The 23,774-nt window shown below is 38.3% G+C and overlaps 1 protein-coding gene across 2 annotated transcripts in view; it reads left to right on the forward strand.

Annotated features, from left to right (window-relative positions):
• The window catches only part of LOC103479751 (guanine nucleotide exchange factor VAV3-like), a 64,597-nt gene that overhangs the window by 15,879 nt on the left and 24,944 nt on the right, over nt 1-23,774 (forward strand). For both annotated transcript variants that reach the window (XM_008434379.3, XM_008434380.3), the window contains exons 3-19: nt 1,644-1,702; nt 2,135-2,200; nt 2,811-2,928; nt 4,290-4,382; nt 4,775-4,843; nt 4,935-5,038; nt 6,248-6,347; nt 6,677-6,772; nt 8,729-8,797; nt 9,203-9,289; nt 10,457-10,542; nt 10,729-10,861; nt 14,697-14,806; nt 20,821-20,922; nt 21,227-21,318; nt 22,244-22,266; nt 23,266-23,290. In XM_008434379.3, coding sequence (XP_008432601.1) covers nt 1,644-1,702; nt 2,135-2,200; nt 2,811-2,928; nt 4,290-4,382; nt 4,775-4,843; nt 4,935-5,038; nt 6,248-6,347; nt 6,677-6,772; nt 8,729-8,797; nt 9,203-9,289; nt 10,457-10,542; nt 10,729-10,861; nt 14,697-14,806; nt 20,821-20,922; nt 21,227-21,318; nt 22,244-22,266; nt 23,266-23,290 — 1,432 coding nt within the window. The remainder of the gene's footprint in view (nt 1-1,643; nt 1,703-2,134; nt 2,201-2,810; nt 2,929-4,289; nt 4,383-4,774; nt 4,844-4,934; nt 5,039-6,247; nt 6,348-6,676; nt 6,773-8,728; nt 8,798-9,202; nt 9,290-10,456; nt 10,543-10,728; nt 10,862-14,696; nt 14,807-20,820; nt 20,923-21,226; nt 21,319-22,243; nt 22,267-23,265; nt 23,291-23,774) is intronic.

The following is a 23,774-nucleotide window of genomic DNA, read 5'->3' on the forward strand; positions in this document are numbered from 1 at the left end:
GGGAAGTTGATATTTTCCTACCTGTTGCTGAGAATAGTGTGACTATTTTACATGGTTTGTGTGAGACTCTGCTGATTTTTTATGGCCCTAGGATTGAAATGATTTTCTGCGTTTTGATCTTTTGGGAAGGTGGGTGAGGTGTCATTTTTGCAAGAACAATCAGTTTGATTAGTGTGTAAAATTTACCCCAAAACAGGGTTTATTTATCCAGTGGCCTGTAACACAAAGACATGCTTTTATTCTTGTGTCTTAGAATAATGTGTCCAGTACACGTTCTTCAAGTCGGCTGTTCACGCTTATCATCCTTGTTAAGCAAATTGTGAAAGAATATTTCAACTGTTGAACATCTGTAGATGCAACTTTAAACTATTTTAAAGTTTCAAAAATCATTCAATATACATTTAATTTAAAATCTACTGAAAAGAAATAAGAAGGATGAATTCTTTCCCAATCAGGGAGTCGAATTGTTATGAACTTTGGAGAAAGAATGAGGAGAGTTTGTGTATTTTTCATCAATAAGGCACATCACAGATCAAAGTAAGTCGGCATAATGAAAGAATGTGATTGCCCTGTATTTCTAATTTATATATCAGAAGGATCGTTGACATCCACATTGTTAGAAGAAGCAAAATCATACCTGTCAAGTTTTAGACTTGAGAATACCGGGAAATATATATCCATCCGCTGCTGAGGAGTAAAAAAGGGGGAGAAAACTGCAAAATACTGTAAAAGCGGGGGGAATGCGATGTAATTACTCTAATACGGGAACGTTTCTAGGCCAAAATGAGAGACTTGACATGACTGTGGTCATTGTGTTACCTCTTTTTCTTTCAGTTCTCTCTGTTCTGTGTCTCAGCTCAGCTAAGACGGATGTTCAACACACACAGGGTGGTTGTTCTTTGGCAGGGTGGTAGAAGCTGCCATTCTCTTGCCAAGAATCACAAAGTTGTTTTTTTTTTATTTTTACATAATTTCCCAGTTTAAATCCCTCCTGAACTAAACCAAATACACAAAAAAACCTTAAAATTTTACTGCTATCACAAAAATATAACAAGCTAAATGAACCTTTATTTAAGGAGCACTTTAATCCACCCGGCAGAGGCGGTCCTAGCCTGTTTGGCGCCCTGGGCAAAAATCTTGTAAGTCGATCTGACCTGAGTTTGATTCCATTTGGGCTTTTTATTTTGGTTATGAGTTTCTTTTGGATTCTTCTCTCTCTGTGTTACATAAACCAAGACTAAAGACTTCTTAGACTTATTCCTTAAAGCCTCATGAATTGACTTGATCAGAGACTCGAGTTGTATTTCTATCATCAGCAGTGAAAGCAAGCCAGTATTTTAGCTGTAGACCACAGTAGTTCTGACAGTTGATGTGCTGCACTAATAGGCCGCAAGTGTCTCTTAGCAATCTGTAAACGTTAACTGCAGCTTCATAATTTAGACTTTGGGGTCTTCTCTCTAATTGTTAAGCTATTGTTTCATCACAAGGACAGTTACTGCTAAGAAATATCCAAACAAAAGTACTTCCTGTCCAGTTTATTGAGATTATTTTGTATTATTTGCACAGATGATAAAAACAATGGTAATGTAAATCAAGATATTTCACACACTCATTCAGAAATATGGTTGTTTTTGTCTCACCAGGTCATGGACACTCTGTCAAAGCTCTCCCACACAGCAATCGCACAGCAAGGAGGATTCAAGTAAGTCCTCAGATGTATATACATATATTTCTTATATACATTTAAAAGACTTTCTGCTTGCACCTCTGTTTCATTTCCATCCAGCACCTCCGCCTCCGCCTTCCCTCTTTACCGACACTGCAGCCAACACTGCAGCCGCAAGTCACCCACCAATTTCCAGTTAACTTTATCACAAGCAATATTGAAAAACATTTTTTTTTCTTAATAAACAATTTGATTATCTAACAGTAAAACAAAACAAAACAGCACCCTCCCCCACCCCCCAGCAAAAACCACAAGAGAGAACCAGACGTTAATTAAGTTTTATTTAGGTTTTCGAATGTATTATTTCATTTCTTCTAACACATCACTACATTTAGAGATAAAAAGCCACTTTTGCTCCTCTTTTCTCCTTTATTGACTGAAGTCTCCCTGCTTTTCCTTCTCTTCCAGGCCGTTTCCACTGGAGGAGAGCCTGAAAGACGAGGAGATTTACAACAACCTGGAGGACCTGATTGAGTACGTACGAGGCTTGTCTCTGTGGGCCCTTTGGGGCTGTTGATGGCGCGTGATTATTTCATTCAGAAGAAGATTTAACTTCTTGCATCCGGGCTCTCCAGGGGGTCTGCAGCCACCCACATGTTTGGTAAAAGGCTTTGCTTGGTTTAGAAAACAAGAAAACAAATGAGTAATGTGGCACGTTTTTGCTGAGTCTAGCTGTTCCACCCCCATTAAGATTCTCAATGGGAGCTGTTGACAGTGTGATTGATGGAAAAGAATACAATTTTGAGAGCACATTGGGCAACTGCAGTGTTTGTATTTGTTTCTTGCCACATCAGTTTTACAGACCAGTTTATTTGAATCATGAGCTGTCCTGCTGAGGGATTTCATTCTTTTATATCTGCATGTGGGCATGATGAGAAAGAAAATACTTTACTGTAGCTGCAAAACCCTTTTACAATTTACACAAATTTTGGTTTGTGCAACAAGGTACCCTACTTGTGACAGATGGTTTGCATGGTTTTGATTCGTTAATGTTTGTGCACGTGTGTGTTTGTGTGTGTGTGTGCGGGTGTGTGTGTGTGTGTGTGTGTGTGTGTGCGTGGGTGTGTGTGTGTGCGTGTGATAGTGAGAATGTTCCTGAGGACGAAGATGACTTGTATGCGGCGGTATACGGGCTGGAAGATGAGTATGCGGGCGGCGAGATCTATGAAGACCTCATGAAGACTGAACAGCATGCACCACTGGTACCACAATGAGTCAGACTCACACAAACACACACACACACACACACACACACACTTAACATTACTGGCATTATGAAACTGCAACCTCTCGCCAGGTGTATCGCTATCTAGTGTACGTCAACATTACAGTATTTTCTTGTAATGAAAGTCTTTAGAGGGCTTATTTGTTTTTCTTACCGTCACACTGTGTTTTTTTTTTTTTTTTGAAGGTGTGAAAAGAAATTACCCTCTGAGCAGTTAATGTTCATTTCCATTACTCGCTCCTGAAGGTTTTTTCTGTTCTTTTTCTTTTTTTACCAGAAATTAATTTCCTGAAAAATGTTCAGCTACCGTGGCTGTACTGTGTGAATTTTTGACTGAGGGTCTGAAACCAAAGCCCTTTACCTAAAGATTCATGTCATTTATGATCATTTTCCAGTCATTAGGTTCTGAAGTTTAAATAAAACAAATTTCAACTCAGAATTAGTTTGTTAACTTTAATAATTAAAAGTCAGGGAGATGTGTCTTGTAGGAACAGTAACCACACAAGCACACTAATGCTGAGCATTAAATATTTTTAAACATTAACGTTTAAAAATATTTTAACTTGACCTTCTAAATTCTCTTTAAAAAGTTTTGACAACAATGTTTGTCTCTCTCCCGCTACGTAACTGGGGAAGTCCATGCTTTCTTTAATTAAATGTTTCCTCTAACATTGACAGAGTTTAATAATGTAATGCAGAGTTTGTAAAATACTGCCATATTCAGCACGGTTGGCATGGTTTAGATGTTAAGTTTTCAAACAAACAGACCTCCAGCCATGTAATTTAAAGTTAATAAAACAGTGGAAGATAAATACACAGATCACTTAAACAAAAAGCAAAGACAGTCAACTTTTAAGAAATGTTTTTAACATGAAGTCCCACCCAAATTCAGGGTGTTTCCAAATGTATTACTTCTCTCCCTGCGCTGTTTTAGATAGATTTTAACTGCTTTTTGTCTGATTTTTGCCCTGACTGGTGCAAACCTACTCCAGAAAACTAACATGGCTACTAAACAGCCTCTTGCAGTGAAAATGCACCTTTTGTCATTAGACATTTTCCATACCATTTTTGAATAATTCACACTTACCGTTGGTCTGTTTCACATCTAATCCTCACAAAATATGTTGTGGTTGTGTGGTTGTAACGCGTCAAAATGTTAAAATGAACAAAAAAAAAAATAAATAAATCAAAACGGCTTAATCTAAAGGTTGTGTGATGAATTGTTTAGTCACTTGCCAACGTTTTGGATTTCCTTTCCTTCAGAAGCCCTAAAGAAAACAATGTCTCCCCATCAGATGGTGACATTCAAACAGCATTTCCTCTTGTGTATCTTCCTAGAAACAGGCAGAGGTTGACGTGCGTAGCTGCTGCCTTTCAGAGATTAAGCAGACGGAAGAACGATACACAGAAACACTGGAGTCCATTGAAAAGGTGCTGAACCAGTTTCATGTGAAATGTCTAGATTTCATTCATCACAACTTGGATTACTTATGTTTGTACCACGTTAACACAACTAGCTTTAACTAGCTGTTTGTCAGAAGTAGAAATTATTACAATCACAATGTCAGACTCGTTAATCTTAATTTGATTACTTAATGATCATTCTGCATGCAGACTTTTCTAGATGTTTGGGGCTATTGGGGGAAATTCCCAATTAGCAGTTCTGCATTTCACCTTCCCTTCTCGCTCTAGCGTCATTCATCAAATGATACATCTGTGTGGTTTCAGTATGGATGTGTGATTATTTCAAATTATTATAAAAAAACGTGTCAAGAAGGAGTTTCAAAGTATTTTTCTAATGTTCTTGTTTCATTTCTTTCTAGTATTTCCTGAATCCACTGAAGAAATTCTTCTCTGCAGCTGAGATTGACAAAGTTTTTGTCAATATTCCCGTAAGTCAAATTGTATTTTTCATCTCTTAATAGCAAAATATGGCAGTAAGACCATCTGTTCCGACGCTCATGGCTTTCTACTACAATGCAGGATTTGGTTAAAGTTCACAAGAGCCTAATGGGAGATCTGCAAGACTCCATCCTGAACAAAAATGCCCTCAACCTCTACCAAATCTTCATCAGCTATAAGGAAAGGTACTAAACAAGTCCGACACAAGATATAAAGTTGCCTTGTTTTAATTATTGGTTCAAATGTGGGTGTCAGATTAATGTTATTGCTAAAGACTTGGAGATTTTTTTTTCACATTATTATTTTATTTGTTGGTGAATTTCCTAGTTAAAGTGCAAATTTTTCTCTTTTATCAGTAACTTTTTTTTTTTTTACAACCATTCAAATGATTGAAGTGTTTGCATTATAAGTGTCTTTTTATAGAATGTGTTTGCTTTATAAATACCACAAACTTCTGTATTTTTTGGTATGGTTTTAGTGATGATAAAATCTGAAACGTGTGGCTTTTGTTTTAAATCTCCTAATCACGTCCATCGAGCAACACTTCTTGAAGCCATTTTACAGCTGCAGCACTTCAGGAGAAGGTTTCTGTTATCTCATCTTATCTAGAGACATGAAATTGTAGCCAGTTGCTCTTAAAAAAGTACTGTAACAAATGAAACAGTCTCACAACCAGATTTGGGTTTTGCACTTTGACTTGGCCATTTTCACGCATGAATCTGTTTGCTCTGAATCATTTTTTGTTTTTTGTACCTCTGTTTGCTGGAAGGTGTTTTGGCAGGCTTGCAGCTGTGCTGTGTTCGTTCCATTATCTGGTGGAGTGAGCAGTGCAGAAAGCTGTGATACGGTTTAACGACATCAGCTTGTTTTAAACTTCTTCTTTTTCAACCTTTTCTCCCTGACCCGTCTGGTTCCTTAGTCTTCATGATGCTGATTCGTGCTCTTATGTTCTCCAATGAGCCTCCAAAGCCGTCCCATAACAGCTCCATTTCTACAGAGGTTGAATCACACACAGATGGGCCTCTTGTTTTCTAAGTAGAGACCCTTTGAAGGAAATTGGTCGCATTCGATTTTAGATTGCGGTAAAACGAGTACCAGTGGCTAAATCTAACTGTACACAGCACTTCTCAACATTTTATTCGCAAAAATTGTTAAAATAAGGTCTTGCTTTCCTTCTATTTCACAATCTTTATCTCCTTTGTTTTGTTCTGTCACATAAAATTCCATTAAAATGCATTGAAGTTTGTGTTTGTAAGGTGAAAATAATGTGACAATGCTCAAGGGACATGGACATTTTTTGCAAAGTACTTTATGCTTTTACGGTTTTCAGGAAGTTTTGGATGCCTTGCAGTATGTTTTAATTTACTAAACCATCCTTTCATTCCTCATCACAGACTTCTCATTTATGGGATATACTGCAGCCGGGTGGAGATTGCAATTGCTGTTTTAGACCTCATCTGCAAAGAGAAAGAGGATGTTCGCTTGAAGCTAGAGGTAAAACCTTTGAAAACCACTTTTCTTTTCTAAAACTCCTCATGCCTATGTACTGCACAAATGATATTTATTAACCTGTACTGACCCCTAGTGTGTGTTTTTTGCATTACATATACGAAGGCTTTACCCTTCAGGAGGAACACATTCTGGAAATGATAAACCAATGAAATTGAAGAAAAAAATATTTAAACTGGCAAAAAACACTTGTGTTTGAACAAATCATAAGATTATTCCAGACCAAAAATATTTTTCACACAAACACATACAGAATCTGTCATTGTGCAAAGCGATTTGCACAGATCTTAATATGCCCGTTGTATATTTTGTAGGAATGTTCCAAAAGGGCCAACAATGGGAAGTTCACACTGAGGGACCTGCTGGTTGTTCCCATGCAACGAGTCCTGAAGTACCATCTCCTGCTACAGGTGAACCCGCTTAATTTACCAAACTGAAAAATTAGTAAGCATTTTATAAAAACTAGAATTTTAATATTTAGAAGAGCTTGTTTTATGTTGAGTCCATTAATGTTACTGCTTATGTTTCATAAAAACACAAACCCAAACCTTTAGAATATAGAGAAGTTTTTCTTTTCATTAAAAATCTGCAAGTAAACACTAGGGGGCGACATCCTCCACAAGTTTGTTCTATAATTTTTCTTCAAGGCTCATTGAAAAACACTATATTGGATGAGTAAACACACTTTGCTTCACTCTTGGAATCTGAGCTGGCATACCAAAATCAAGAAAAACAAATAAAATCAAACTAAATCACAGTCTAAATATTTTAAGGAATAAATCTCCTGTTATGTGACCCAACTGAATATCATATATACGTTAAAAAAAAATATTACATTTTTTTTTTGTTTTTGTTAGAGGAATAATAATTATTTCCAGTCATAAAAACAGAAGATTAGCTTTGCGCATCCCCTGTCGGACGCTTTTATTCTCTCGGGTGAAAGTGGACTTCCTGCCTCTCGGACTCGCACCAGTTCCTCTACCTACTGATAAACTGTATGACATGGTCTCCTCTGGTTTATATGAAGCTGAGGTCAGATTACAGCTGGCAGGGCAGAAAAGGCCAATGCGTACAGAGTGGTTTTAAATCGTTGTGGAGGGTAAAGGCCTCTGTGGTAAATGGTGTTGAATCAGGGAGTTCTTAGCCATTCCCTGAGGAGAAACCGTGATGGAGGGGGGTGAGGGGGGGAGAACAGGGGCAAGAGGAAAAAGTGACTTAGATATGGTTGTTTATCTTTTCATTACTCATAATGTTCTGAGAAATGTTATTGCAGCTTAAATTATTCCACACCCTTTTGTTTTGTTTAATATATTTTTTACATATAACAGGCATGCTCAGTGCATAATAGTGTGAAAATGATTCAATTATCATAATTATTTTCTGTTATAGAAACACACACACAGTTAAAACAATGTTGGCAGCTTGTGTGGTTAACAGGCAGCATCTGCCACTTTAGAAATTAAACCTTGGCTTCAACACAAAGCGATGTCGGGATGCGCTGTGAGGTTTCCAGTGGAAGTGAGCGTCTTCCATCACACTTGGTTTGCACAGCATCAACTACAGTAATGTGTTAAAAAATAAATAAAAATGGAAAGATATATGTTCCTGTGGTTGCTACTTAGGTATATTTTATTTAGCACAATCTGGAGGTTAAATATTTCACACTAAAACACAACAGAATAGTGAAAACAACAACAGCAAAAATCACGTTGCTAACATGTTAAAATGTTAAACTGTTCACAAATCAGTGTGTCAGTATACATTTAATAGTCCCACAACATATTAAATTAAAACGCTTTTTATGACAAATAAAAGAGGGCATCTACATATGCTGATATAAAAAAACACTGACTTCCTCAAAAGATTACATTAAAAATCAACAACCGCTAATTGCTAAAATTAAAAGCTGAATTTATTATTAATGAAACTTATATGCATCCACATATGTGTAGAGATGTACTGATGCTTAATAGTCTTCTTTAAAAAAAGAGCATACATCCAAGGCTAAGAAACATTTTATGATTTCTGATGATCTCAAAATATAAAGTAATTAATCAACTGATTTCCTGAGCTGAAATAAACTGAACAACCTAATAATGGAATATAAAAAAAGGAGAAGCGGTTAAACCTTTTCTATTTTAAATCCTGTCTGAGGATCTGCTGCAGCTAACTTACCTCGTTAGCTGCTCTCAAATCAGAGTAACTAAGGAAAAGTCTTTTAAATGAAAAACCGCTCCTCGTCTTTGTCAAATCAATACTTCGGGTTCTGATTTTGAATGTACTTGTCCACGTAATTGTGTGTGTGTGAGAGAGTTCAGCTCGCAGACGCAGCCTGTAATCGTTTTTCTGTCCTTTTTCTCCACCAGGAACTCGTCAAACACACTCATGATGCAGCTGATAAGAGCAACCTGAAGATTGCTCTTGATGCCATGAAGGCAAGTGCCTGTTTTGAACAGTATGTAATCACAGATACATAGCAGATCATTTCATGTTAGACGCTGCTTATTTCATTAAAAAGGTTCAATAAGCTTTACATTTAGTGTGCAAAGAAAACTTCATTTGCTCCACACTAGTCCTGAGATTATCTCCAGTTGCTTCGGCAGCTAATCTGGAGGCTTTGCAACCTACATACAGGACACCTTTAATCATGAAAAAAAAATTATTAGTTTGATTTTCAAATGAAAAGCAGTCAGAGTATTACACTAATTAAACCATTTTTAATACAGAAATGTCAGCTCCTGAAATGTATGTCCATGCAATGATTGCCAGTTTAGTTGACACTTGTCACTTTGCATGACATTAATCCAGTTTTATGTTCATTTTGTCTGTTTCGTATTTAGGACCTTGCTCAGTATGTCAATGAAGTGAAGAGAGATAACGAGACTCTGAGGGAGATCGACCAGTACCAGAGATCTATCGAAAACCTGGTAAATAAAAATTAAAAAAATCTCTTCCTGGAACTATAACCAGCTGTTTGTGTGGGATGCGTTAAGATTTTTTTTATGTTAAGCAAAAGGAAGTAAATGATGCAAACTCCAATTCCTTCGTTACTGTTTAGAAACAGGAGGCCCTGATGTATTTTGAGATTTTAGCAGTTTTTTTTTCCTTTGTACCCTTCTTAACATCTGACAAACACCAGTAGCTAAAAAATATGTATATTTTCTCACCACTGTAAACCTTTCCAAAGTGGTCAGCTGTCTAAAAGTTTTGGAATTTGATGATTTCAGTGAAACCACTCTGGAAATGCAGGTTTACATGTTCTTGAACAAAAGTATTTTATTGTTTTTTTTATTCTTCTTCTGTACTAGCTAAGCTTGGTATTAGCAGATTAAGCTTTTTTTATTCTTTCTTTAATTAGTGCCCTGAATTTTTTTAATTCAAGTAATTACTAAAATCTCTGATCAGTGCACCTCTTGGAATAATCATAACACACTGTCTTATCATCAGTAACAAAAGCAACTCCTTTTAAGCAGCTCAAACTTTAAAGGAAATTTTTCTGAAAATTGCGCAATGGCTAGTAAAAAATGCATGGAATTTATCCTCGTTACACAGAAAATAACCTAATTGGGTATTTATGTGGAGGTTCTGAGTCAGGAATCGAAAAGCATTTAAAATTGGACCTTCAGATGCAGACACACTCGCACAGTGATGCAATAATATATAGCTCATGCATAATTAGGGCATAAAATAACCTTTAGGCCACAAAAAAACATCAAACTCTTCATTGCTTTTTTCATACAATACACCAAAAAAATACCTGGGATGTAAGATCTGGTTTCAGCAACAAGGCATTTCAAACCACGTAACATCATATAGTAATCAATTCTGAAACAAGCAGTAAACATGACAAAATCATCAAGCAGATATTCATCGAATATATTGATCAGTGTCACAGTTATTAACAATCAAAGCCAACTCTGAACAGGTGGGTTTCTGTTTTCTAGTAACTAAAATACAGGACATAGACGGCAATGTGCTACAGGTTGTCTGATTGAGGTAGTTGTGCAGTTGAGTAACAACAATATCCTCATTTATGTGTCAAAGCATATTTTGAAAATACACCAGTGCTTAGCTCCTGTGTGTTTCGCCTGCAGAATCAGCCACTTGTCACTTTTGGTCGACCAAAAGGCGACGGAGAGGTGCGCTTGGTCTCCAATGTTGACAAGAGGAAACAGGACAGGTTGGTATGCTTCAGGATCACTGCCCTTAAGAGAAAAATAAATCTTTAGACGGTAGAATTACTTGCTGAAAGCTGGATGAGTTAAATTAGTCCAAGGATCAAGCTTATTTTGACTAAAATGCCAAGTAAATCTTAATGGTAGAGAATAAAGATAAATAAATAAAATAACATGCTCTTGTTTTATAGGCACATATTTTTATTCGATGTGGCAGCCATTGTTTGCAAGAGAAGGGGAGACAACTATGAGATGAAGGACATACTGGATCTTAACTTCTTCAAAGTTACCAACAATCCCACATCTGACAGAGAAGGCAAAAAGGTCAGTTTACTCATGCTCAGAAGCATAGTAGTTGTTGAGAATGCAAACTCTGCGTCCATGTTCCTCTTTTCCACATCAGACTCCTAAATTAAACTCTGTTCTCATTGTTCATCGCATGAAAAAAAAAAAAAAAACGGATCTGACTGCAGGTTGCAGAGTTCCAGCTGCAACTCCGAAGGTTGCTCACTGGCAGCAGTGGATCCGGGGTCCACAGAGAACTTCATCCGTCGCTGCAGTGAATAAAAAACTTAGAAATGATGCTTGAACTGCTCGTGCAATTTTCTCGATATCAGTCTTGTACTTGTGGAGTAACTTATCATTCTGAAAGATACGATTTTGCACGTCCTCACCAGAGGAGAAGTGTCTTAAAATCACCTAATTTATGCTGAAAAGCGGTTACATGTGCACACAGGTCACACGCTGCAACCTTGCGTTCAGGTTATTCAAATGCAAAGTAATGTCAGTAAGGAAAGCTGTGCCACTGTGTTTGTGAGTTGTTGTTTTTTTTACAGTACAGTGACACCCAGAATGCTGTCCTCCAAAAACGCTGGAACTTCAGACTGCAGTGCAAAACCCCACAGACTCCTCAAACGGACCTCTGTGTGCATTTGTGCATCTTCATGCATAGCGCCCACCTCAACCCAAAATGTTGTAGCCCTGTGACTGAATGAATGATTTGTTGCTTGGTTTTTTCATTTGTCCAATCCATAACTTTGACTGAAGTTCAGTGCCTTGACGCAGAGACAAATGAAATATGCATTAAAATGAATCTATATTTGTCCTGCATCTCACTTAAAGCCCAGTTTTATGGACTGTACTTCTAATAGCTTTCCTATTGGCAGATTTTCCCCAACTGAGTGCTGGATCTCTGCAGGTCTTCCAGATTTACCATGGGCCTCCTGGCTGCTTTTCTTATTGATGCTCTCCTTGCACGGCTTGTTAGTTTAGATCAGTGGTCTCAAACTGCATTCCTTGTGGGTCAGAGTCCTGCAACTTTTAGACGTGTTCCTTGAATTGCATGGTGAAACTTTCTCACTAGCATGTCAAGCTCTGCAGAGCCTTGCTGATGAGCTAGTATTGGTGCCAGGTGTGCAGAAGCAGAGAGACACGTCTCCTTGAGGAACACAGTTTGAGATCCCGCTTTGAGATGGACAACAGCAAACCTTCATACTCTTTCCATTTTAAAACGATGAGACCCACAAAGCTTTAAAAATTGTTTTATATTCCCACCCCACTTTATAATTCTCCACAATTGTATCTTTATCTTTATCTTCTCAAACACTTTAGATATGAATGAGAAATTGAAGGACAATAGAACAATAAAGGGGACTGAATTATTTGAATATTATTTGAATAATATATTTTTATTAGTTCCCTTCCGCTTCAGAGTTACGCGCTGCTTTGTGCTGTTCTGTAAGTAAAATCTCAACAATATAGACAAAAGTTTGACATGATATTGTGACAAAATGTGAAATAGTTGAAGGAATTGCAAGGCTCTGGTTCGTGTGTGTGTATTTTGTTTTTACCAAATGTTTGGCAGGCAGCATTGTTGTGTCAGAGACTTGCTGATGTTGTGTTGATGGATTCCCACAGATGGTGTCTTCTCACTCTGGTGCTGATTGCTAACATGAAAGCGACAGCTCGCCAAAATACGATGTGGTTTTCATAAAAGGGAGCCTATTATCATAATCATTTACTCTATTAAGCCATTGTGAGATGTGTGTGTTGGGGTGGTGTTAGTCCAGCACAGTGACTGGTATTTAACATCTCATTGCCTAAACGTGCTTTTTGGTGGTTTTGTCTCTTTTTGGGTTTTTTGCCGGTAAATTAAATATGAATTTAGTTTCTAGACCCTTTCCAACCTTGAGCTGTGTGTGTTATACCTTTCCTGTTAGTTGCACAAAGCAACACAACACCACCTCTGGAGATGTTTGGGCTTAATTTTAACCTGTGCCTGGAACCACCACGCACTGCAGGACCGAGATGCTAATATCAGGTGATGAATGTGTGTACTCTTCCAAGGCTGCTTAACTCTATACATCATTTTCTGCTAAATAAAACTTCAACCTTTGAATGCGGCGCTACTGAACAGCACCCACACAGTCATCAGTGATTTAAGACCCAGCAGAGCTCTAAAAGACTTGGGGCTCCGCAGGTCAGCCTAATCACTGTCGGGGAAACTCAGCTTCTTTTCTCATTACTGTATATGACACAACCGGCGGAAGCAGATTGTTGGCGAGAGCAAGGGACCTTAATTTAGAAATGGATCAATCTTAACGTGCTACTTTGGAGCTACTTAGTGGTCAACAGGTTAAAGAAATAATTTCTTACCTGAAAATTAAGAAATGTTTTAGTCTTCCTTACGGTTTCTCAGTAACTGTGTGACCCCTGCTAGATGGGGTCTAAATCTTTGGCGGGGATTAAGTTTTTAGAGGTAATACTTATGAATTTATAAATGTAAAAGGAAGTTGTTTCCTCTAAAGGTGCGTTTTTACAGCCTGAACCTTTCAGTGCTCTCCAGGCTGAACTCTGGTTAAACTCATATTGCAGTAGCAGCTCTGTTGATGTTGAAAGAATTCAGCTGCCAACATATTTTCCTTGATCTGTGCAGCCGGTGACCTCACTGGCACTAAAACCAGGGAGGATTGCTGACAGCATTATGTCAGAGAGCTGCAACTTATTCACCCGCCATACTTACCTTGTCATTATTAGGACTGGATAACCGGCAGGGTTTCAACTTAAAGGCTGGCTTACAGTGATTCACTTTTTTTTTTTTTAGATAAATATATATGTTTTTATGGACTGCACAGTGGCGCAGTTGGTAGAGCTGTTACCTTGCAGCAAGAAGGTTCTGGGTTCGATTCCCTGCCCCGGTCTTTCTGCATGGAGTTTGCATGTTCTCCCTGTGCATGCATGGGTTTTCTCCGGGTACTCCGGTTTCCTCCCACAGTCCAAAAACATGACTGTCAGGTTAATTGGTCTCTCCAAATTGTCCCTAGGTGTGAGAGTGTGTGTGCCTGGTTGTTTGTTCTCTGTGTCTCTGTGTTGCCCTGCGACAGACTGGTGACCTGTCCAGGGTGACCCCGCCTCTCGCCTGGAACGTTAGCTGGAGATGGGCACCAGCAACCCTCCCGACCCCACTGAGGGACAAGGGTGTTAGAAAATGGATGGATATATGTTTTTATGCTATTAATTATTTAAGTGACTCAACTCTATTCATCTCTAGAACCAAGAGAAATGTCTGTTGCACTATATTTTATTTAGGGGTAACAGAGACTTTAGTCATATATACAATAGAATATTAACATTTTTATTTGTAAAATGATTTAAAAACCTTTTCCTTCCACCAACTTGATTATGTGCGATATCGTACTAGTCTTACATGAAATAAAATTGCAGTTTATGGCTGTAATGTCAGAAATTGTAAAAATGTTTTACTTAAGGTTTATGAACACTGTGTGTGTCTGTATGTACTTTGAAAGGCCATTTGTATGGTTGCTAAGAGACATCTGTCAGGATGAGCATTTTAAGGTAAACCAGGGACAGTTGACACCCTTTTTGCTTTTTCCATAACTGCACAAGAAATAATCGCATCAAAGAAATATTGAATACCTTTTAGAGGATGCATCACAAACTCCTTCTTTTTCTGGCTTTTGAAAAAGGTAAAAAAAAAACAAAAAACATAAGACCTATTAAAACACTACATCAACCTGCCCTGAAAATAAAACCTAACCCAATTTTTGAAATCCAAAATGAGGTCATTGTAATTATTCTGACTCATACGTATGTGGTGTCGGAAAATTTCATTTCCATTTTGTGTTCTCGATGTCTACAGTGGTGCTACGGCTTCTTCGTGACTCACCAGCAGGGACATATGGGCTTCGAGCTTTTCTTTAAGACCAAAGAGCTGAAGAAGAAGTGGTTGGATCAGTTTGAAATGGCAATGTAAGTACGCAGCGGCAAAAACTCCCCAGTCGTGAACGGTAACGGTTTGCTTGACACAGGTCACTGTATGTATGTATGCATAGAGCTTATTTACTTTTGTTTGCAACTGTGTTGTTTCAAAGTGGAGAGAGCTGTTGACTTTCTCATGTGTGCTGTTTGATCAGGTCTTAGTCGTAATCAAGCACACACGGCTGACAAAAAGTACAAAAACACACACATACACACTCTTACACAGCTATGTGTTGATATAAAGTGAGCTGCAGAGCTACAGTAAACTCCCTGTTCTGTGATGATTCTGCAGTTCAGTGTTCTGCGGAGATAAACTGTTGTATTTGTGTTGTTCTGTAACATTTGGAGGAGTTTATCGGCAGATATCCTCTTTGTCTTCTTTTGTTGATTGGAAAATGCTATTTCGGTTTGAGATTGCCTCGTCGGACTGGAACGTCGTGTTTCGACACTCTCCCTTCATAAACACTTGAAGCTTTGACCTTGCTGAATACATTAGAGCTTTGAAATTGCCACGATGTTCTGAAATGTTTTGCGGTAATGTAAATTGCACCCTCCCTGGACCACAAAACCCCCGATACTTGCCCAAAACATAATGTGCATTTCACAAACATTACAAAAATGATTTTTTTTCTTCTCTCTCTAGGCCCCAAACTGTGTTTTCTACTGGGTTTTAGTCAGAAATAAGCTATGCGTGCTTCTGTGCATTGGGTAATGACACCAGAAGGTCCAATTCTGGAAGTGAAAATTGTGCCATCTGAAGAAGATGTGAGCTCATGATGGAAGACTCACTTAGGGGAGCACTCAGCTGGTCTCTGGATTGTGCCTTAGCGCTGAAAACATATTTGTTTATTTTTGTCATGCATGTTGCTCCTTCTATACTTCAGCTCGTGCAGAACTGCAATTATCTGCACTCAATTACGCTCTTCATTGCGCTAAGGACTATATTTGCTCTATGAAGACATTCACTCACACTGAAACAATATGTGCTTTTTTTTCTTTCGATAGAGATGCAATAGTTATTCTTCTTTTGGCCAAAGCCAATTTTAAATGACTATGTGTTACGTAAATATAATAAAACAAATTAACGTAACAACTACTGAGTATAAGAAGAAAAAAATGTACTGAAGGTCCCTTGAGCTACAGTGCAGTTAGAAAAAGTATTTGCCTTTGTTACAAATAAATGCTTAAAGTTATAGAACAAGTGTTAAAATCAGACATAACACAATCCTAATAAATACAAAATCCATAATTTATAAAGGGAAAAAAAAAATCTTTCCAGGACCAGCTTTGTTCATTGATGGATATTATCGACCTCTAAACGTGTTAAACGGTTGTGGCATCCTCTGCACCATCATTTAATTTTACCTGGCTCAGGAGAAGTTTTGTCCTGCGGAATTGTCTTAATTTAGCCAGATTAATGCGTCGTCTTTGAGCATGATCGATCTTTCGTAGATCGTGCCACAGTATTGCAACTGGATTTAAGCCCGGACTTCGACTAGACCACACAGAAACCATCATTTTGTTATTTTGAGTCAAAACGTGTACACCTTCTGAAGTTCAGGCCCTGGGTGTGTGGTCTGCCAACAGACTATTTTCCCAAAAGTCTTAAATCAGTCATCAGTATGTTCTTTTGGAAAATGTGAGACGGGATCTTGTGTTCTTTTTGAGCATTGTTCCATTGATGACATTCTTGCTGTCTGTCTTTTATTGTCGAATCAAATGAAGCATGAACTGAAACATTTCCATTTCACAAAGGGCTAAGTGGGTTTGTATATCTGTTTTCTCTTATTAAACAAGATCGTCAGTTGAAAACTGCTGTGATGCTGACGTTTTTGATAACCTGAAACATTTAAGTTTGACAGAAAAACATAAACTCCGTAAGGGGCAGGGCTGTAAAAACGAGATAAACACCAGCCTTCAGAAACCTCAGGCAATAACAGAGTGGTCTCTGAGTTAATTAGTTTCTTAGGAAAACAGACAACTCAAAGACCAAAAATTCTCTTGTTCCAGGGGGACATAAAACATCATCTTACCCACTCAAGACTTCACTGCTTTTGAAAATAAATTGCTTACTTTTAGAGTATGATTTTTGAAGCAAACCTGCAACTCTTTCCATCTGACTGTTCAGGTATTAGATTGTTGAACTGAAAGTTTTTTTTTTGTTTGTTTGTTTGGTTCATTTGGTCCTTGCTACTGACTGGATACCAGCAGCAGGTCCTGAGTTTGTTCCTAACAGTGGGAGAAATAGATGTGAGTGCAGATTGTTTGTCAGGTTGTTTTTAAAGTGAAGTTTCTGAAGTTACTGAACTTATTTTTAATGAAAATTATACTCTAAGCATCTTCAGACACTAGGTTTTAAAATGTCAGCAGGGGTGGATCTACTGGGGTGGCATTTGCCACCCCAAATGAGAACCTTGCCACCCCTGTTGCCACCCCAAATAGTTATGGGAAATCGAACATTAAGCACATTAATCTCTTTTTTCCGACAACATTGAATGCAACACGACGCAACCTGACACCTACTGCTGAGTAGCGCGAAGTGCGAGAGAAGGACAGAGCTCGAGGCAGCAGCATTGATGGATATATTACTGGACTGGACATTACCTGACTTATCGTGCGCCACACATGCACCATTGCTGTCCATTGAATCAACATTATGGGTGGTCAGAAAATACCACAGTCACACAAAGAATCTCAACAGTGGACGCAATATTTAGCGGTTAATTCAACCCTATGAATTGGATAACAAGGGCTTCAGATTTAACAGGTGAGCAAAAAGTTTTAACTTAAAGAAAACATTGAACAAGTGAGCAGTGGGTCAGTTATACTAGCCTAACTGTTGCTAACCTTCTATTGACTTTGATAACCTTAACAGGTGCTGCGCAGTTCGGTGTGTTTTGGTTACGTTAGCACTAAATCAGGTCACATCAGTAGAGCGGCTGTTTAAATCAGCTAATCAACCACCGCGGTAGTCGGGCGAAAACCTATTAATAATGACAATATAGACATCAAACCTGACGGAATAATGTAACAGACTGAATGTTATGTTTTGGTGTTTTTGCTTCTTTTTTGTGTGGGAAATTTTTAGTTTTTTGGTGTTGATTCCCCTGATCGGTAATCTCTGCTCTATCTGCTCGGTGAGCTGTTGTCTGCCGGTTGCCATGGCAACGGGTCCGCGTAAAGCACAGGTGTCAAACTCCAGTCCTCAGGGGCCGCTATCCTGCAGTTTTTCTATGTGCCACAGGTAAAAAAACACTGGATGAAATGGCTTAATTGCCTCCTCCTTGTGTAGATAAGTTCTCCAGCGCCTTGCCAATGACCTAATTATTCTATCCAGGTGTGGTGCAGCAGAGGCACATCTAAAAGTTGCAGGACACCGGCCCTTGAGGACTGGAGTTTGACACCCCTGGCGTAAAGCCAACACACACAGCGAGAAAAGCCAGGATAGAAGTGGTGTTTGGTTCTTCACCTGTTTATCAGCTTAATTGTACCTTTATTGTGGCGCACTGTCTGCAGCCGCTGCAATTCCTAAAAGTTAAACAACGACAAAAAACTGAACTAATCATCAAACTATGGCTCCTACAGCATATTTAAAATAAAACGACTGACCAATATAAGATACATTTGATCCTTCTTGCATCTTGACAGAACTAACAGAAACAAAATACAAATGATGGCGCTACAAATATTTTTGTGACAGATTTCTGCTCGTCCTGCATTGGGTTAAAATGGTTTTCTGGACATAACTCAATGAATCACATAGTGACTAATAGGCACTGTCCAATCCAGTAATGCATATCAATAAGCAGGAGTATGAAAGACATAAAAATAATTAACTATACTATATTAAGAAATTATATTTAATCCTCAGTGCTACATGAATGCAAGTTTAAACATTTTGCAACAAGTAAATCAAGTAAATTAAGTCCAATGTTAGGTCTGTGTAAGCTAAACATGAGAGCGAGACGTCATATATATACAGGGGTGGAAGTAAGGGGGTACGGCAGGGTACTGCGTACCCCTAAAAGATTTAGCAGGGGTACGCAGTACCTGCAGGAGAGGGGAGCGGCTGTAAAACATCAATGGGTTCACTGTGCAGCCGTGAGTTCACCCACTAATCAGCCGTGACTGATTAGTTTTTCAAGAACAATCTAAAGCACAACTTAATCAGTTAATAAATAACTTTTTTCCCCATTTCATATTGTTTCTGAACTGTTCGTGCTTTGCTAGAGCAGCAGGGCGACATGTCGATCGTGGATGGTTTTGAGTCAAACTCGGCATTAGGTGACAGACTGAACGCCGCCAGGACGCTGAGACCAGGACATCCTCCTCTGGCTCACTTAAAACGTTCGTAACTTTATTAAAGAACAACAACAACAAAGTCAACAAAACGTGTTCAAATTAGTGACACAACAAAAATAATAATAAAATAATTATTGTTTCAACAAGGTGTTGTGCAATTCTGTGCGTTTCGGTTCCATTACCAAAATAACGAGCAGAGCAGGAGTTTAAAATTAACTAATCAACCACCTCTGTGTTCATGAGAGGTTTATTAATAATCGCAAAATAAGTATCAAACCTGCAAACCTAATACTGTAACAGACTAAATGTTATATTTTTAACGTAATCTCTGGTCGGTTTGTGGAGCGCAGGAGGTTGCCATGACAGAGAGAGAGAGTAAAAGGGTGCGAGTGGTTTAGAGTTGATCACCTGTTCGGGTTGTTTTACCTTTGCTTACCTTTGACCTTTACAGCCGCTGTAATTTCTGAACGTTCAATAAACGACAAACTTGGACTAATTAACTCGTTCTTTGAGTACAAGTCATTTATAACAAACATCAAACACAGTAAATATGTTTCATTAAGTATTTAACAAACAAATGGCTTCTACTGCGATAATTATGTGGAATTAAATTATCTAATAGAATAGTTTAGTGCAGTCGGGCTCAGAGTCTGAGAGACTTTTCCTTTATCAAACTATTGTTTTATTTTTTGCCTCTTATTTAGTGGAAATATTGATGTTGATGAGATTTTCTCCCAAATAATAACCTTTTTCAACCTTTATAGCTCCACTGTTGACAATGAGGCTCTAACATTCACAAATGACAGTGAAATAAAATCCAGTACAACATCTGGTTTGAGGTGATTCCTCTGGAACCTGTTGGAGGAAAAATATCCCAACTTCAGAAGATGAGCTTTAACCTAACAGAGCTCTGTGGTTCCTCCTAGCAGCATGAGAGTCAGGGTGAGGAGGCGCCATGTTAGGAAGAGAAGTGGAAGCTGCAGGATCTTCAGAACAAACAGGTCATGATGCTGGGCTACTGATTATCCATCTGCCTGGACACAGGATCAATAGAACCAGTTTAAAAGATAAATGCATGGTTATATGCCAGACATGGAAAACTAGGATCACTCCATGCCATGATGTTCAAGATTTAGGTCTCATGGCATCTCAAGGTGTCAACATTGCAGCCAGTAGGTTGAGAGAAATACAGCTTTATTTTGTAGCAATTCAAGAGCTACAAGCTTTTATTGCTTCGCAAAAAAAAATCAGCACAGAAACTCCAAAGCACATAGAAGTAATATGTATGTATATTTATTTCTTTAGTACCCCCAAGAATTTAAAACTACTTTCACCCCTGTATATATATATATATATATATACACATGCACATACTGGCATATGCTGCCACCCCTGAAAATATCCCTGCCACCCTCTTGCCACCCAATATTTTCCTCGATCCGCCCGTGAATGTCAGCTGAGAAAGTTGCAGCCTGGTTGAGATCTAATCTCAGATATCAGTGGTGAAATTAAATATGAAAGACTAACAAGTGTCAGATTTTTCTTCCGTCAGACAAGAACTTCATCAAATTCTTCAATTTATTTACACAAAATAATTTTATATTTGTCAGTTTTGCTGATTTTTCATCTGCGGGTATTCTTTTTGCGACACCTGCTCATATATAATTTATGACACACTTTTTTTGTTTTATTTTTGCTCTTAGCTCAAATATCCGACCAGAAAAGGCTAACCACAACTCCCACCAGTTCAAGATGCACACATTTGAAAGAATCACTTCCTGTAGTTACTGTCACCTTTTGCTCAGGTAAGATTTAGAGAACATTAAGACTAAGAGTAATCTGAAAATAATTGTGCATTCCTGATGAAGAGATTTTAGGACGTGCAGAAACTTCAAGTTCTCTGCTGGAAAACCATGGTTTAATTCTGTTACACCTAATGACATTTTAAAACTTTTAACTTGCTGAAGTCCAAATGAAGTACATACTGTCATGTTAGCTGTTTCTGTTTCCTGTGTCATTTCATTTATTTTGACAGTGGGGCAGAAGCCAGAAATCTTTAAATGTCACTTGCTTTGTTTATTCTTTTCTTTTTTTTTTAACTGTCTGCAGGGGCATCTTTAACCAAGGCTATCGGTGTCAAAAATGTGGCCTGGGGGCTCATAAAGAGTGTTTGGGTCGACTGGAAGCCTGTGGGAGAACAGGTGAGACTTTACACTAAATTAGCCAATTATTTGTTTAATTACCACCCAGCCTTTAGATATAAGCGAGTTGAGCAAGTATCTATTTTCTTGTAGCCATTTTCTGATTTATGAATGTCTGCACATATCTGTCATTATATGACCATGTAATCTATAGAGCAGAGTTATGCTTTTTAGAGCAAAATGTTTTGAGAACTTTATTGCAGTTCCATCCATCCATCCATCCATCCATCCATCCATCCATCCATCCATCCATCCATCCATCCATCCATCCATCCATCCATCCATCCATCCATCCATCCATCCATCCATCCATCCATCCATCCATCCATCCATCCATCCATCCATCCATCCATCCATCCATCCATCCATCCATCCATTTTCTTGCACCCTTTTTCCCTCAGTGGGTCGGGAGGGGTGCTGGTGCCTTATTGCAGTTCCATGCATTTATTTTCTGAATTGCAGAAGGCAGAAACGCGGATGCTTTACTCTCACCATTTTCAAATTAATATATGTAAATGTAACATTAACCCTGAACACTTCTTTCTCTCCCAACGTCGTATTTCACTTCACATTCTGTATAAGAAAAGTGCCAAATAAAACACATTTTCTCCCTACTTTTGCAGCTTACGACTAACAAAAAAAAGTATTTGCTGAATTTTAATGCTGCGACTGTAACAGCCTCGTGTGTGTGTGTGTGTCTCCAGACTGGTGCTTTTAGGTACATTACCCTCACGCAGTTCACACACAGCTAAAGCCAGCTCAGGAGTCTGACAAGCTTCCTCTCTTTCACAACCGCTGCGGTTTTTATGCATTCAGAGGCATGATAAGGGCCACCAGAGGTTGACAGTTGAGGTTGGATGTCAAGAAGCCACCATAGTCTAATATTGTATTCCTCTCACTGTGTCTGTTTCCCACCTGCCTGCAGATCCTGTCAAGCTGAGGCCCAAGGTAAGACCTGATCTGTTTCTCTTCTTCGACTTAAGACATCTTAGCTAACGTAACGATTCAGGCATGAAGCAGCAGCTGGACTCTTATTTTGTCTGTGGTTGGAAAGATAACGAAGGCTTTTGCTGTTAACATCAACGAAGCTACAGGTGACCTTGTTATTGCAGTTTTAACTTCACTCCTTTTGTGGGATGAAGTTGATATGAGATGTGTTTTTTTAAAATAATAACTGTCTCATTTCATGTTTAAATTTAGGGTGTTTTTTTTTTGTTTTTTTTCTTCAGAAGTTTCTACTTTTTGTTTTTCCAGATTAGGTAAATAAAGTGTTGCTAAAATAAAAAACTGCTATTAAAAATTAATTTGTATCATAAACCAAACAGGCATTGTGAATTGTGAAAACAAAATGTAATCGCTGTTTGTGTTAGACGCACAATGAATGGTCTGTTTATCCATCTATCCGTTCATTCACTATATTTCATTTATATTTAATGAAGAGAGTGGCCTGGGAAGAGCTACTGCTTTTAACACTTTCAATTCAATTCAGCTTTATTTATATATGGCCATTTCACAACACATGTCATCTGAAGCCTTCATCAAAGTGATTAAAAAACAGTTTCCCATTCAAGAAAATCTAGCAGATTGAATTGAGTTTTTTTTTTTTTAAATCTACTACAAACTTATAAAATCCCTTATTGGTAAGAAAAGCCAAAACTGAACGACCTACCAGCTCACTGAATCAATAACAGGTTTTTAAATCGTTTGCTGTTGGCAGAAAATTGTAGATATTCTCAAAATTTTACCCTAAAACTAAACAAAATACTCTTGGCCTTTATCATTGGTGCTAAAATGGCTAAATCACTTAAACAGCGTAAACCGTCAACATGATTGTGTGACTCATTTCTCATGTCAGTCTGATCCTGTGCAGGCACAACGAATATTTTACCTCTTGCTATTTTGTTCTCTTTCTTTCTCTGCTTCTTTCCCTTCTTTCACAATTTACAGGAGAACACAGCACCGCCAGGCCCAGGTCAGCATGATTTGACCACTTGAGCAAGTTTGTTAACCTGCAGAGGGCTTCACATATATATATTTTTTAATCGTTTCATCTCGACCTTGTAGCAGAGAGTTTAAGAACGATTGAAATAACTGATACAGTTTCAGTCATGGAACTCGAGCATTCAGGAAATATATTCAGGATTCTATTTTCTCATAAGTCCGGCCACGAATCAGCTCTCTTCTGGAGCAGAATATCCAATTGACTTAGACATTTAACAACTTTTAATGACCAGATAAAAGTATGAGCAAGGGATCGTTAACCAGAGCCAGAAAGAAAGCCTCTTTCCTGGTGCTCGCCATGGTGCCTAAACCCTTGATCGCATTGAGATGAATTGGAGTGGGTGGAATGATTATGAGAAGCACGCAGGAGAAATACTGGAAAAGAAATGCAGACTCGCTCCCCGAGCAATCCGCGGTGCCTCAGCCTCGGCTGCTGAGCCGAGCGAGCCTTTGTG

Source organism: Poecilia reticulata, chromosome 17 (genome assembly GCF_904066995.2).
Source record: "Poecilia reticulata chromosome 17, P_reticulata-male-v2, whole genome shotgun sequence".
Lineage (NCBI taxonomy): Eukaryota > Metazoa > Chordata > Actinopteri > Cyprinodontiformes > Poeciliidae > Poecilia > Poecilia reticulata.